The sequence below is a fragment of the Saccopteryx leptura genome, chromosome 12 (assembly GCF_036850995.1).
Source record: "Saccopteryx leptura isolate mSacLep1 chromosome 12, mSacLep1_pri_phased_curated, whole genome shotgun sequence".
Taxonomy (NCBI): domain Eukaryota; kingdom Metazoa; phylum Chordata; class Mammalia; order Chiroptera; family Emballonuridae; genus Saccopteryx; species Saccopteryx leptura.
In genome coordinates, this window is record NC_089514.1 from 44,260,911 (window position 1) to 44,277,247 (window position 16,337).

The 16,337-nt window shown below is 40.5% G+C and overlaps 1 protein-coding gene across 1 annotated transcript in view; it reads left to right on the forward strand.

Annotated features, from left to right (window-relative positions):
* Positions 1-16,337, forward strand: part of FBXL13 (F-box and leucine rich repeat protein 13) — a 273,369-nt gene that overhangs the window by 7,506 nt on the left and 249,526 nt on the right. Inside the window, exons 2-3 of the mRNA XM_066353904.1 lie at positions 9,956-10,059; positions 10,886-10,976. Of these exons, the coding sequence (XP_066210001.1) occupies positions 9,956-10,059; positions 10,886-10,976 (195 nt within the window). The remainder of the gene's footprint in view (positions 1-9,955; positions 10,060-10,885; positions 10,977-16,337) is intronic.

The following is a 16,337-nucleotide window of genomic DNA, read 5'->3' on the forward strand; positions in this document are numbered from 1 at the left end:
CAGAAAAGCATGGGAAAGTGCTGGCTTCTCCCCATAGGTAGCCAGCTGGCTGGCTGGGTTGCAGGCCCGCTCTGGCCCACGTGGGATAGGAGCCCTTTGCCTCTGTTCTCACAGCCGAGGTCTCCTGGACATCCTGTTTCCTGGATGGGCCAGCCTCGGTCACTACTGGCACCTTTGCAAAACCCTCACACTCTGGTTCAGCTTCCAGGTAAGCCTGTGTGTGGCTAACTTTAGCATACAATGCATGCTGGTAGGAATGCTTTCTTTTTTTCTTCTCTTTCTTCCCCCCTCCCTTCCCCCCCCTTCCCTTCTCCTCCCCTCCCTTCCCTTCCCCTCTCCTCCTCTCCTCTTTCTCTCTCCTTTCCTTTCTCTCTCCCTTCCTTTCTCTCTCCTTTCCTTTCCTTTTCCTTTTCCCTTCCCTTCCTTTCCTTCCTTTTTATTTTATTTTATTTTTTATTTTTAGCAAAATCTCAGGTGTTGAGGTGGAGACAGGGCACTGTGTGGAAGAAAGCTCTGCTTCCACTCGCACCCACTGTGCGGCATCCGAGAGCAGCTCTGTTTTTATCTGGATTATATTTTGGAATTCCCATAGGTTTGGGATTTTAAGGATTGTTTTCTGATTTAAAAAGTGAATTTGGAACACTGTGCTCAGTCCTCCTGGTTCTGTCAGGAAATAATCTCTTCCTTGATGGTTTGTGTTCTCAGCAGTACAGGAAACCTGCCTTTTCCCTACAGACTGTCAGTATCTGGTATGCTTTCATGCAACCTATATGTATTGTTTATATGAAAGATATAAACATAGAGATATAGGCTGGCCTTTTTATTTAGACCCTGGAGTTGAGTATTTTTTTAAACTTTAAATTTAGATTTGAAATAAATGAACTAAATGGTCAACTATTGGGAATTTGGGCAATAAAATACTTTCTATATTATTTTAAGATTCAGGAAAATATATTTTAGAAATGTTTTTTTATTTTTATTTTTTTGTATTTTTCTGAAGTTGGAAACGGGGAGGCAGACAGACTCCCGCATGCGCCCGACTGGGATCCACCCGGCATGCCCACCAGGGGGCGATGCTCTGCCCATCTGGGGCGTCGCTCTGTTGCAACCAGAGCCATTCTAGCACCTGAGGCAGAGGCCACAGAGCCATCCTCAGCACCCAGGCCAACTTTGCTCCAATGGAGCCTTGGCTGCAGGAGGGGAAGAGAGAGACAGAGAGGAAGGAGAGGGGGAGGGGTGGAGAAGCAGATGGGTGCTTCTCCTGTGTGCCCTGGCCGGGAATCGAACCTGGGACTCCTGCACACCAGGCCAACACTCTACCACTGAGCAAACTGGCCAGGACCTAGAAATGTTTTTGTAAAATATCTGCATGTAGACTCTCAGCACCTGCTCTTAGATGGAATTGCAGGAAAACTGAGTATTGCCTTCTGATTCCTCATTCTCACTATATTCATCATTTCTCACTGAGAACGCTCAGATACTCACCCCACCGCTATTGGAATCACCTTCCTTGGAGATATTCCTTTTAAAAAACATTGTATTTTAAAAGATAGGAGCTAAAACAATGAAGCCCTGTTGGTAGAATTCCAGACCGTAGGTCATCAAAAATATTTAGCAGTCTCTGTCTTCCTCAATTTTTTACTAGCAGAAGTCAGCACACTATCTACAAACTAGGCCTGCTCTATAGGGACCAAAGATGGGTCCCTATTAAGATATATAAGGGTATATTAGAATATTAAGATATTATAATGTAGCATCTATAAAATTCTTAAGCAGCTATTCATGCAATTGTATGTGACAGGAAAAAAGTGCTCATCAAATTATTAGCTCCGATTTTGGTTTAACATCTAGGAAAGAATAAAAGAGTTTGCAAAACTAGATCTGTCCAGCAGAGGGCATATTTAAATTACAAATTACAATTTTAGGCAAAGTTTTCTATTTGTATAAATAAATAAATAAATATAATTTTATTTTTATGATTTTATGCATTTTATGATTTTATTTTTATGATTTTTATGATTAATTCTCCAATCTTTGTTTTTAACAAATGTATTTATTTCTAAATAACATAGACTCTATTATGGGTTTGTTCGGGTTTTTAAGGGACTAATTGCTGCAATTGTTTGCCAGATATGCAGGAATCAGGAATTACTAAATATATAAGCAAAGGACCACTAACCAGTGTAGGAGGGAAGGAACTGGTTATACTAACTCATTTTGCTGGAACCTGGGGCTAGAAGGTTATAGCTTCTTCTGAGGGGAGTTGTATTTGCCGTATTCCCTCAGCTCAACCAACCAATTTATAAATGCAGTTGTAGAGGCAAACCCATGGGACACTTAAACAACCGAAAACCAGAAGATTTATTCTCCAGTAACAATTCACTTATACAGGGATTAGACAGCTGGTAACTGCCTCCTTTCGGGGCCAGGCACAGTCCAGCAGCTCTCAGAATCTGTTGTCTTGCTCTCACCCCATGGAGACTTGTTTGGAAAACAAATGTGTTAGGCTTGCTCCCCTGCACTTTGCCTAATTGGTGCATGAGCACGGGGCAGTACCTCACCCATATAGTCTATGTAAGGCTGCAGGTGCTTGCCCTCAGGGCAGCATGTTGTAGATTGTGCATTGCCTGCCACCATTGAGAGGGGCCTTTGTAAAGCAATTTCCCTGCCTGCTTGCTGGTCTGCCATAATGAGACTCTAATAAGTGGAATGGCCCACCATTTTCCAGCTCCACAATTCCTTTACCATCTGTCCGAATCCAATGTGAACTCACATGGCCATGACCTTACAAGACTACACACCCTCACCTGTCCAGTCTGCCTTAAAACCTCAGTTCTGGCTCTAAAGGGTGGTGTTCTTTCCCTGAGGTCCTTTCTGAATGGCTGAAGCCAGTTGGCCCCTTTCAATAATCTTTAGTATATTTTCAGTTATAGAGTTTCTAAAATAAAAATTTGGTACCCACTGTCTAAATGTTGACAAGACACACAAGTCCCTTTATTTTCAAATTTTTAACTTACTAACTTCCATAGCAACAAATTAAGTTTTTCCCTAGAAAAACAGCATGCCAACTCCATCTCTACCACAGATGAGGATTCCAACCATTTGTGAAATGTCACTTTGGACTCTTTCTGGGGGGTTGGAGAGGACAGGAAGATGGAAGGGACTTTGAACAGTGTTTAGGAATGTAAACCTGGTTCCTGAGTAAAGGGCTTCCTGTGAATATATGTTTCTGACATTGCATTTTTTTTTTTTTTTTTGACAGAGACAGAGAGGGAATCAGAGAGAGAGACAGCTCGGGACAGACAGACAGGAAGGGAGAGAGATGAGAAGCATCAGCTCTTCATTGTAGCACCTTAGTTCAATGATTGCTTTTTCATATGTGCCTTGACTGGGGGGCTATAGCAGAGCGAGTGACCTCTAGCTCAAGCCAGCAACCTTGGGCTCCAGCCAGCAACCATAGAGCCATGTTTGTGATTCCATGCTCAAGCCAGCAACCCCGTGCTCAAGCCGTCAAGTAAGCCCGCACAGAAGCCTCCAAATGAGCCCACACTCAAGCCGGTGACCTTGGGGTTTCGAACCTGGGTCCTCCGCATCCCACTCCAACTCTCTATCCACTGCACCGCTGCCTGGTCAGCCTGACATTGCATTTTTAAATGCATTCTTATCTTTAAAAAAATGGTGCAAACTATATGTTGATTATTCTACCACCTATTTAAAGAAGAATTTGTTTCAGCCCTGGTTGGTTGGCTCAGTGGTAGAGTGTAGGCCCAGTGTGTGGATGTCCTGGGTTCAATTTCCGGTCAGAGCACACAGGAGAAGCACTCATCTGCTTCTCCATCCCTTCTTTTGTTTCTCTCTACTCTTTCTCTCCTCCTCCCCTCCTGCAGCCACGGCTTGATTAGAGTGACGGCCCAGGCACTGAGGATGGCTCCATGGCCTCTGCCTCAGGCGCTAAAAAAATGGCTCCAGTTGCAATGGAGCAAGGGCCCTAGATGGGCCGAGTATCACCCACTAGTGCGCTTGCCTGTGGGTCCCGATTGTGGCACATGCGGGAGTCTGTCTCTGCCTCCCCTCTTCTCATTAAAAATAATAAATAAATAAATAAAAGAAGAATGTGTTTCTGGGTTTGCATGTGAATAAAATATTTCCAGATAGATAACATACAAAAACTTTCAAGTTCTGGAGGAAGATATGCATACACATGATTCTGTATGAGTGCATGGTATGGTAAGGAAGGAGCCCTAGTTTGGAGTTTCAAAACCCTCTGGCTCTGTGAATCACCTGACCCCTCTTTGCCTCATCTGTGAAATCCAGAAGCAAAAATATACACTCGAAAAGTCAGGGTTGTCCTAGCAGAATCCTGGAAACAAACTGAACTATGACTGTCTGAGGTGTGGCCATTAGTGACATTTGGTCATGTGATTGATCTTGCTGGGCTGGGGTTTAATCATGATGTCATTGTTGGGTCTAGTGGAGGACCAGACCCAGATCCTGATATAGAATTCTGGCTTCTTCATGGTATGGCTCTGTCTGCTTACATTAATCCTTTACTCCAGCCAAATCGGTCTTGGCCCCACGGATTTGATCTTACCGAGAGAAAGACTACCGGCAAGCCCCCTGCCCGCCCCGTGCTTCTTGGAAGTTTCTCTATCTGCTAAGGGCCCCACAAGCATTTGGTCATCACTTTTATCTCTGCATTCATGGAACAATTATTTCCTGTATTGCTCTGTAGTCCCTTAGCATGTTTTACTATTTATCTGAATACCTTAAAAGATAAGAAGACTTGCTCTTTTAAGTGTCTTGTATCTACCCATAGTTCTATAGGCAGTGACTACCTTGCTATTTATATTTGAACTATTGTTCTGTCAAGTTCTCTCTCCAAACTGTTTCCCCCAAATGCATTCACCCTACTCTTTCATTAGACTTGGTATAAAGTCAGTCTCTCTCTAGCATCACACTGGCCTTTGAACGGTACAAGGGTTTGCTTTTGAATTTCTTTTCTCTTTGTCTAGTCTTTCCCACTAATGGCAGTGATAATTAGCAGTGAAATGGTTAAAAATAATAACAATGGCTTGCTATCATTATTATCTATTGAGTACACATTCTGTGTTAGACACTGTTCAAGGTACTTGAACATATATTAATTCACTTACTTTTCTTTAAAGTCACATGGAATATGTGCCTTCATTACCCCCTGTATAGTTAAGGAAACAGAGGAACAGAGAAATAACTTGCCGGAGGTTACACATTAGAAGATTGCAGATCCAGGATTTAAACCCAGTGGGTTCTACCCACTGCATTATCTTGCTCTCTGAAAGATGAATAGTGGTGGAAAGGAGACCAAGTGTCCTGGATTAACCCACACTTGTCATCAGTATCCAGACATCTTTCAAAACATTTGAAAAAATTCAGGACTGGGATTAGGGAGGCAGAGCCAAAATAAAGTTAAAGATTGCACAATTGTTCTGTGAATTCACAAGCTTGATAAAGTCAGTCTGGATAATTAAGTCATGGTCTTCTTTGTCCTTGATTGTGTAAGTTTTTACTTAAAAAGCAAGCAATAATAAAGCCCTGATTAATGATTTTGAGAGTCAAACATTCATCTTGTGAGAATGTCTGCATATTTCACCTCTGCTTATGAAAACCAAGCTAATGGTTTTGTAATCTATATTTTCAATAAGCAGGAAGAAAACCTATTAATTCACTAATTATGCTTTCTTATTGGCATGTAGCTATGCACTGTTCACACAATAATATATAAAACCTTAGGCTACTGTATTTTGCCTAGTGGGAAACTATGAACAATGAGATTTCTTGTGCAAAAAGTGAACATTTGAACTATGCTAATTTCATACACCCTTAATAGCAATCTAGAGACTTACTCTTTCAACCTGAATTTACTTCCTGCAAGACAGCTTTTCAAGAAATGTAATTTTCTGATCTGTAGAGATTCGAAATATAAAGAAAAAGCAATTTCTTATATTAATTAATCAGATCCCAATGTTCTTAAAAATTCAGCTTAGTGGTGAGTTTCACGCTTTTCCAATTTACTTATTTCACTTAGTATAATGTTTCCAAGGTCCATCCAAGTTGTAAATGGCAGTGTGTCATTATTTCATATGACTGAATAGTATTCCATTGTATAGATCAGGGGTCCCCAAACTACGGCCCGCGGGCAGCATGCGACCCCCTGAGGCCATTTATCTGTCCTCCGCCCCACTTCTGGAAGGGGCACCTCTTTCATTGGTGGTCAGTGAGAGGAGCATAGTTCCCATTGAAATACTGGTCAGTTTGTTAATTTAAATTTACTAGTTCTTTATTTTAAATATTGTATTTGTTCCCATTTTGGTTTTTTACTTTAAAATAAGATATGTGCAGTGTGCATAGGGATTTGTTCATAGTTTTTTTTTATAGTTTGACCCTCCAACGGTCTGAGGGACAGTAAACTGGCCCCCTGTGTAAAAAGTTTGGGGACCCCTGGTATAGATGTATCACTTCTTCTTTATCCAATCTTCTATTGAAGAACACTTTGATTGGTTTCATGTCTTGGCCACTGTGAATAATGCTTCAATAAACATGGGGGAGCATGTGTCTTTGTGTACTAGTGTTTTCAAGTTTTGGGAGTATACACCTAGTAGAGGAATTGCTGGATCATATGGCAGTTCTATTCTTAATTTTTTGAGGAACCACCATACTTTCTTCCATAATGGCTGTACCAGTTTACATTCCCACCATCAGTGACTAAAACAAACCCCCCCCCAAAAAACCTTAAAAAAACCGGTGAATTCCAGGAAGGCACTAGTTCTCAGACTTTAGATTAGATGTAGGAATTAACCCCAAATCCAGTCAAAATATAGGTTCCCAGGCCTGTCCTTAGAGACCAAATCACTCCATTGGTGATTCTGATGCAGATGTCCTCAAGGTGCCAGGCTGGGATGGGGGAGGGGAAACGGGGCAGGGAGTACAGACACTGGGCTCTCTGGGGACCCAGGCACACAAGTGCGAGAAAGCAGATGACCCTTCATCAGGGCTATTTAGGGAGCTGCCTGAAGTCTGCCTCCATCTAACTAAAGGCTTCCGCCCTTTGGTAATACATAGAAGACTATTCAATCCCAGCTTACAGTTATGGTGACAACCCTGATCTCCTGTGCACGGATATTTTCTAGGTTTGGAGAGAAGGAAGTCAGTCTGAAAGTGGCTGAGGGCTCATTGTGAGCAGCAATGGGGCTAGGTCAGGAGGCAGAGTTGGAGAGGAGCAACATCTAGATCAGGGGTCCCCAAACTACGGCCCGCGGGCCACATGCGGCCCCCTGAGGCCATTTATCCAGCCCCTGCCGCACTTCCGGAAGGGGCACTTCTTTCATTGGTGGTCAGTGAGAGATGCATCCTGTGCTCCTGGAGTACTGTATGTGGCGGTGCCACAAAGCGCGGCATCGCTCACGTACAGTACTACTTCCGGTGACACGAGATGCACTCGTCACAGCTCGGGAAGCGCGTCATATCACTTGTTACGCTAGCAGTGACAAATATGGAACCGGACATTGACCATCTCATTAGCCAAAAGCAGGCCCATAGTTCCCATTGAAATACTGGTCAGTTTGTTGATTTAAATTTACTTGTTCTTTATTTTAAATATTGTATTTGTTCCCGTTTTGTTTTTTTACTTTAAAATAAGATATGTGCAGTGTACATAGGGATTTGTTCATAGTTTTTTTTTTTTTTGTAGTGAATATTCTTTTATTTTATTTATACATTTTAGAAAGGAGAGAGAGACAGATAGAGAGAGAGAGAGAGATAAGGGAGGAGCAGGAAGTATCAACTCCCATATGTGCCTTGACCTGGCAAGCCTGGGGTTTTGAACCTGCGACCTCCAGTGCTCCAGGTCGGTGCTTTATCCACTGCACCACCACAGGTCAGGCTGTTCATAGTTTTTTTTATAGTCCGGCCCTCCAACGGTCTGAGGGATAGTGAACAACTGGCCCCCTGTGTAAAAAGTTTGGGGACCCCTGATCTAGATCTAACCATTTTGTCATTGTCTTCCGGGCTGGGTGTTTCAGCCTGCAGACTGCACATGAGGCGGGGATGTGGAGCTATTGCAAAGTGGGAAGTGCATGGTGCAGGGTTCAGTCGGGAGAAGTTGCCTTCTTTTTTCCTGAAGGAATGCTATGAGAACTGCTGAGAGCCTAAGAACCTGCTGACACCTGGCCCACGCAGGTGGGAAGAACTGTGCATACTCAGAGGGTGGGGTCCGTGCTTCTGAGCTAGAGGAGTAGGCGCAAAGCCAGAAGCATCGGTTGTGTGTGGAGGAAGGGCCAAAGAAAGCTCCGCCCCACACTGCCCCACATAGAGAGGGAACCGGAAGGCAAAGACAAATGTCTAAGGAAGATTCCAGGTGCTGTAAACCTTTTTCTCAGTCTCAAATGGAGAAATATGAAATAATTCTGTATGTCTCACCAATATGATAGCAGTAGCTTTCTGAGTTCTGTAATGTGCTTTAACCATTGCTACAATTTTTCAAATATATACTCTGCTGTAGATGTTGTGAAAAGTAAAATTCAAATACAGTTCATAAAGGCTTCTCGAATCTTCAGATTTTTTTTGTGTGTGACAGAGACAGAGAGAAGGACAGTTAGGGACAGACAGACAAGAAGGGAGAGGGATGAGAAGCATCAATTCTTCGTTGCAGCTCCTTAGTTGTTCATAGATTGCCTTCTCATATGTGCCTTGATGGGAGGAGGGGACAGTGGCTACAGCAGAGCGAATGACCCCTTGCTCAAGCCAGTGACTTGAGCTCAAGCCAGCAACCCTGTACTCAAGTTGGTGAGCCCATGGTCAAGCCGAATGAGCCTGCACTCAAGCCGGTGATCACGGGGTTTCAAACCTGGGTCCCCAGTGACCCAGTTCAATGCTCTGTCCACTGTGCCACCACCTGGTCAGGCTTGAATCTACAAATTAAAATTTTTTTTCATTTTTCAATTATAGTTAACATACAATATTATATTAGTTTCAGGTGTACATCCCCATGATTAGACATTTATATAACTTATGAATACCCTGATAAATCTAGTACCCATCTGCCACCACATATAGTTATTATAATATTATTGACTATATTCCTCCTGCTGTATTTTACAGCCCCATGCGGGCCCTTTAGGAGGAATGCCTGGGACTCCAGCAGCCCTCCATCTCACTCAGCCACAATCCCCACTGGTTTTCACAGCCAGAAGTTATACGAACTTCTCTTCCTGGCACTGAAACCTGGGTGGAAGGTTCTGATGTGGAGTTGGAACCCCTCACTCCTTTGGGGGGACCTTCACAGCCAGGATACCCCTCTTAATTTTTAACCTTCATATGTGGGTGTGGACCAGCTCCTGCTGCTCTCTGCCACTCCCACCAGTCTCCATGTGGCTTCCTCTCTATATTCTTAGTTGTAGGGACTTCTGTTTAGCTAGATTTCAGGCATTCTGAATGATGGTTATTTGTAGTTTAGTTGTAATTTGGTTGTGGTTGTGGGAGGTTCCAAGTACCACATTTACTGACAATACCATCTTGACTAGACCCCATAGTAGATTTTGATGGTGGATTTTCTCAGTCACTTTTCTGGTTAAGTCTGAGGAGTTTTTAACTTTAAAAAGGAGTTCCTCGTATTTAAAAATGGTAGAAATCACTAATTTGAAGAACACAATGATGCCTTTAATTTAACTATAAAACACTCCTCAGTACAAAACACTGTGGGGATTCTTTCATGTGTTATTTATAATTTTTTTTAAAGAGTAAAGGTAAACTACATTTTGATTTGATTTCAGAACAATATTAAATTGAATAAATAGAAAGGGGCATCTATAAAGTATGTGTACTTAAAACGATCATGTTATTTGACTTTGCAATAATAGTGCAGGAGCACTGTTGCTCGGTGAGAACATGCAGATCGAGAAACATTAATCCCTCTTCTCAGGCCCTGTTGTGCGGTCTGCTTGTTATCTGTCCTCGGGATCCGCTGAGGTATTTAGAGGAAATGATCATCACTATCATGAAAAATGGCCTGGAAAGTCTTCAGTGGTGAGTATTGTTTTGATTTGTGGTAGGGGGAGGTATTTTGAAGGTAAAACCCTTATTGTATGGTATCAAAAAAGATCTTGCTAATGAATGCATCCAATCTTAAAATTGTTAAAGGATTCCTCCATAAGATTATAAATCCATAAGCCGTTTTGTTTTTTGTATTTTTTCGAAATGAGAAGTGGGGGGCAGCAGACTGACAGATTCCTGCATGCAGCCAACCGAGATCCACCTGCTATGCCCACCAGGGTGCAATGCGCAGAAGCGCCCATCTGCTTCTCCACCCCTCCCCCTCTCCTACCTCTCTATCTCTCTCTTCCCCTCCTGCAGCCAAGGCTCCATGGGAACAAAGTTGGCTTGGGCTCCATGGCCTCTGCCTCAGGTGCTAGAATGGCTCTGGTTGCAGCGGAGCAATGCCCCAGTTGGCTGCTTCTCCTGTGTGCCCTGGCAGGGAATCAAACCTGGGATTTCCACACACTGAGGCAACACTCTACCACTGAGCCAACTGGCCAGGGCCTCCATAAGACTTTGATAGGAACACTGGTTCTCAACCTGAGAAATATTTATAGAGTGTTCACCAATACTGCGCATTCTAGGGCAGTTTATTTCAAGTTGGAGATGAAGAAAGGGAGGCATGCCTTCTTGCAGAGCACAGCAAAATCTTGAGTGGGAGTATTGTGGAAAAGTCCTCCTAGTGATTCTGATATACCTTCCTAAGGGGGATGTGTCTCTTCCTTACATTTCACCTAAAGAACTGCTGCTTTAGTTATAGAACTAACTACTATAAAATAAAATTAATTTTTAACTGTGTTTTATGATTTTATTAAAGGGATATGTGTATTGATCCAGCAATGAAACCCAAAATTCGGAGATTATCTGAAACTTACTTGGAACAACTTTTTGGATTCAACGATCATCTGGTAAGGATTAGTAATAATGCATTCTAAAATATATATTTTTAATTTTTGATGGAAGCTCTCAAATAGAATATAGGTCAGAGTGTGAGATCAGACTGATTTTGCAATTAGGGCACTCTCAAAAGTGATGGGACATCACACACACACAGACACACACACATACACACAGCCACACTCATAATAACCCTCCCAAATTTCCAAGAAACGTTGAGGCAGTCATTTATTCTTCCTCTTTTTGAGAAAATATTTATATTAAATTTCCCTATTTCCTCTTTCTTTTTCCTCTCCTCTCTTGCCTCTTTATAATGATAAAAATAGCATGAAAAGCTTTAAAGGAAGATATATTCTTTCCTTTCTAATCTACTTCCTTCTGTATTCCATCTCCCTTCATTCTCTGCCATCTGCCCAGGAATTATGCTCATAAAGATATAGCCAAAAACATTAATGAGATTTAAGTTAAAAGCCAGCTGATTGTTAATGAAAGGAACAATCAGCTCCAACATCTGGTTTTGATCCTATAAAGAGGGCAAGGAAGTACTTCAGGACACACACTCTTAGAACAAAGACTATGTATCTAAGAGGAGCAAAAATAGCAAAAGGTATGTGGGGATAGAAATACTGAAATAAGTTAAATGTGTGTGGGACCACAGGTGGCACCTCCAGACCCCAGGCGGTGTCTCAGGAAGCATGGGCAGGGCTGGGGATCTGCTGGTGAAGTTGAGCACTGGTAAGTGGAATCAAAGCCACCGTCAAGGTGAGTGCCAAGAAGCAGGAACAATCTGAAGCATCATTTAGAAGGATGGGTAGAGAGTAACCCTGGATCCTTCCTGATCAGTGGTCTGCAACAGAGAGATGATTCTGAGGTACTAATATACTGGGAAGAACGCGCACGTCTGATCCTTGTTGGTCTGTAGCGTGGTACGTGGTGTCTTAATGACTTTATCCACCACAGACCTCTGATCTAGCGTGGAGTGAAGAAATCTGCAAACCAAGTTCCTGAAGATTTTCGGTGCAACCTCAGGAGCTGAGGGGAGTACCAGGGGAGGGATTCTAGGTTCCTCATCCTCATCCCTTACTTGCTAGGTCAAAGCCCTACAGAGAACTTTTTTTTTTAATGCACAGAATTGCAACAGACACATAGCTACTTCAATCATCAAGTTTTATTAAAAAGGAATTCTTAGAGCTATTTTATGATGTTGATAGCACAAAGGATAAAATATTGGAAGGTGATCCTGACTTAAAATGGAACATGACAATTAGGCAAAACATGGGAAAGATGCCCATTTCATATCATAAATTAGGAAAAATAGAAACTAGATGTGACTTCACAAAATGTTAATCTCCAGGTACCTTGGACTGCTTATGGGGCTTAAACTATAGATTGGATATAGATTGATTCCTTTCTCCTTCACCCTCAGCAAAAACTGAAAAATTGTTTTTTATTTTATTTTATAAAGAAATAAGACTAATTTTCAAAGTTTCTCATCTTTTAAATTACATATGTAAATTAAGTATTAGCTTTCCTTTTTAAATTTTTTCTTTTACACAGTAATAATTGCCACTAAGAGTTTTATTATTCTGAAAAAACATTGTAAAAACCATGAATAATTATAATTTCCCCATTGATTACTAATATTGCTTTGCTTGGTTTCAGCATGCAGTCAATTTTATGGTCTCACTCTATAGTCCTGCACAGCAAGGGCTTCCTGCTGTGTCTATTTATAAATATATCATATTTGCTTCTATTTATGCAAACAGAGAAGATTTACTACAGGAAACTGTAAGTCAAATAGTTATAAAAATAGGAAATATTCTCATAACAGTAATTATATAGTTTAAATGTGTATTCCAAGATGAAAGAATCAACCATTGTAAGGAGGAAACTAGCTTCACAGACTTGATTCTCATTTCTTAGGAAATGAAGTCTCCAGATGGGTTTATTAATTACAGGAATAAAAGGCATCTGTAACATTAAAACAATCTTTTCATTATGGAAAAATTTAAACATAATGAAAATAGGAAGAATGCCATAATAACTTCCCATCATAAAGCTTCAACACTAATCAAAATTTTGCCATTCTTGTTAATTGTTTTCCCCTTTCCCTTTTTTGTTGGAACATTGGAAAGCGAATCCCAGGAATTGTATCATTTTACCAGTAAATACTTCAGTATGCATCTCCAACAGGAAATGAGATTTTTAGAGAACGTAGCACACTGCCATTGTCTATGTAATGAAATTGGCAATAATTCCTGAATATAATCTAGTGCTGATTATATTCAGATACGTATATAAATTCTATGTTTAGTTCATGTTTGTGTTTCTCAAATTGTCTCAAAAATGCCTTTTTACTTATGGCTCTTAGTCAAAATCCATACAGGGTCCACATATTGGCTTGGCTGTTATGTATCTAATGTCTCTTGTAATCTACAATAGTTTTCCTGACTTATTTTTTCCCATGTCACTCATTTATTAAAGGAAACAGATCATTTGCATGTAAAGTGTCACACATTCTTATTGTTTCCTCTGGCATGTTTTCATTTGTTCTGTTTCTTGTATTTCTTGAAAGCTGTAGTTAGACCTACAGCCTATTATTCAAGTTCTTTTTCACCCTTCTCCCTCTTGGTGACAAGAATAATGTATGGAGGTGTTGTGTGCTTCCTAGCACCTCACATCAGGAGGCACCCCTGATGTGACTGTTAATGAATCTTGATACCCCTAGACATGAACATAATGCTTATTTAGTTTTACCCTACAATGCATATATACTGGTTTCAGAATAACGATACCATAGAACCGCTAACAATAAAACGACCTAATGCAGTTCAAGAAAATTACGCAATTCTTTTTGTCTTTCAGATGTGTATTTCCTATCCAGTATTTGCAGTAAAAAATAATACATTTTTTTGTTACCTAAATTAGTTCTTTTTTTTAAACCTATGGTCATGTTTTTTCCCCTTTCAGTTACGTATAACATTACATGGCAACAAAATCAAAACAATAAATCAGGAGTATCCAGAGAAATATTGCTTGCATTTCTGCCTCTTTATCTTCCTCATTCCTTCCCTTTTCCTAGGTAACTACTTTTAGTAATTTTTAGCTTATCTTCTTCCATTGTTTCATTTTGAAAAATACTAGCAAATACACTGTATTCTCCTCCCCTACAACTTCTTACACAGAAGTAGCAGACTCTATATAGCCTTCTCACTTAGTATGTTCAAGAGATCATCCCCTTACGTGACTTTTAAAATAAGGTTATCACAGGGAGCATTGTGTAACTAAACCCTAAAATCTAAATGAAAGATGCAGAAATAGCAGGTCTTACTGATATAACCAAGTTTAACTATGAAGAGGTAACTTATGACTCCAGGGGCTTGGGTTTTAATCATTTGATAAAGGCAGACAGATCCTGTGCCCCAAACAAGAATCAACTAGTTGATAACCACATCCAGTATCCTTGTTGCTTTGCAAAAGTGTTCCTTTTCTTTTGAGATTGGGTAGATTATTGTTTCCTGGGTAGGCATCAAAATAACTATTACTGTAACCTGGAAGGAATAAAAATAATGAAGTGTAGAAATAATGAGGTCAAGAAGTAGATTTATGTTGGTTACTTTAGGATAAATTTAAGGGTAAAGTAAGTAATAATAGTTCCATAATAGTTATATGGAATTTATGTATGTTTATCGGTCATGTATGGCATTTGAGAGTTCTAAACAACGTACTTATAAGTTTTTATTTTATTTTATATTGTTTCAGGGACTTTATTTAATAAAGTTTATAACAAACATTTACATATTTAAGAAAAATTAGTTTATAAAGTTGTATTGAGCATTAAAATACAAATAGCAGTGAGGGTTTCTCTTTAGGTACAAAAGACCACTGGGCATTAAAGACTCTTTAAATACTTTGCAGAAGATCAAAAAATAAGAAACATACTCATTGTGAAAAATCCAATTCTTGATACTATGCTGTATGTTACATACATTATTCACTTCTGAATTAGAGACATGGTTTCTTTTTACCGTTGTTATGTATTAATAGTAAACTTTACAGCCTATGAAAAATAAAAATATCTAAGTTGGGAGGGATTTAAAATAGACTATGCATTCAACACATATTTATAAACCCTGTCTTAGTCTATATTTAAAATACCATATACTGTGTGGTTAGAAACAAGGAGTTTGTTTTTTACAGTTCTGGGGGCTGGGAAGTCCAAAATCAAGGTGTTGGAAAATTTGGAGGCTGCTTCTGGGTTCATAAACTGCCATCTTCTTGCTATAACTTCACAAGGCAGAAGGGGTGAGGGAGTTCTCTGGTGTCTCTTTTAAAAAGGCACTAATCCCATCCATGAGGGCTCCATCCTTATGTTCTAATCATCTCCAAAAGACCCTTCCTCCAAATACTATCACACTAGGGATTAGGTTTCTTTCTTTCTTTCTTAATATTTTTATTATATATATATAATATATTTGTGACAGAGGCAGAGAAAGAGACAAAGAGAGAGACAGATAGGGACAGGCAGACAAGAAGGGAGAAAGATGAGAAGAAGCATCAAGACTTCATTGTGGCACCTTAGTTGTTCATTGATTGATTTCTCGTATGTGCCTTGACTAGCAGAGTGATTTGACCTCTTGCTCAAGCCAGCAATCTTGGGCTCAAGCCAGTGACCTTGGCTTGAAGCCAGTGACGATGGGGTCATGTCTGTGATCCCGCGCTCAAGCCAGTGACCATATGCTCAAGCTGGTGAGCCTGCGCTCAAGCCGGTGACCTCGGAGTTTCGAACATGGGTCCTCTGCATCCCAGTCTGACACTCTATCTACTGTTCCACTGCCTGGTCAAGCTAAATCTTTTTTTATTTATTCATTTTAGAGAGGGGAGAGGGAGAGAGAGAGAAGGGGCGGTGGAGCAGAAAGCATCAACTCCCACATGTGCCTTGACCAGGCAAGCCCAGTGTTTTGAACTGGCAACCTCAGTGTTCTAAGTCAACGCTTTATTCACTGCACCACCACAGGTCAGGTGGGGATTAGGTTTCAACATAAGAATTTTGGGAGACACACACATTCATTTTATAGCAAATGTCATACTTTTGCTAGCATCACTAAAATGATACTATGTGGGATATTAATGAAGCTCATGAATGGAGTAAAGTCATGGTACTTTAAAATATGGTGAGATATCTTAAGACAATTGAATATATTATTTATTTACAAAGAGAAAAGGATGGAAGGAGAGAGTGAGCAAGAAACATCAATTTGTTTTTCCACTTATTTATGCATTCATTGGTTGATTCTTACATGGGCCCTGACCAGGGATTGAATCCACAACCTTGACATGTGGGGACAATGTTCTAACAGACTGAGTTACCT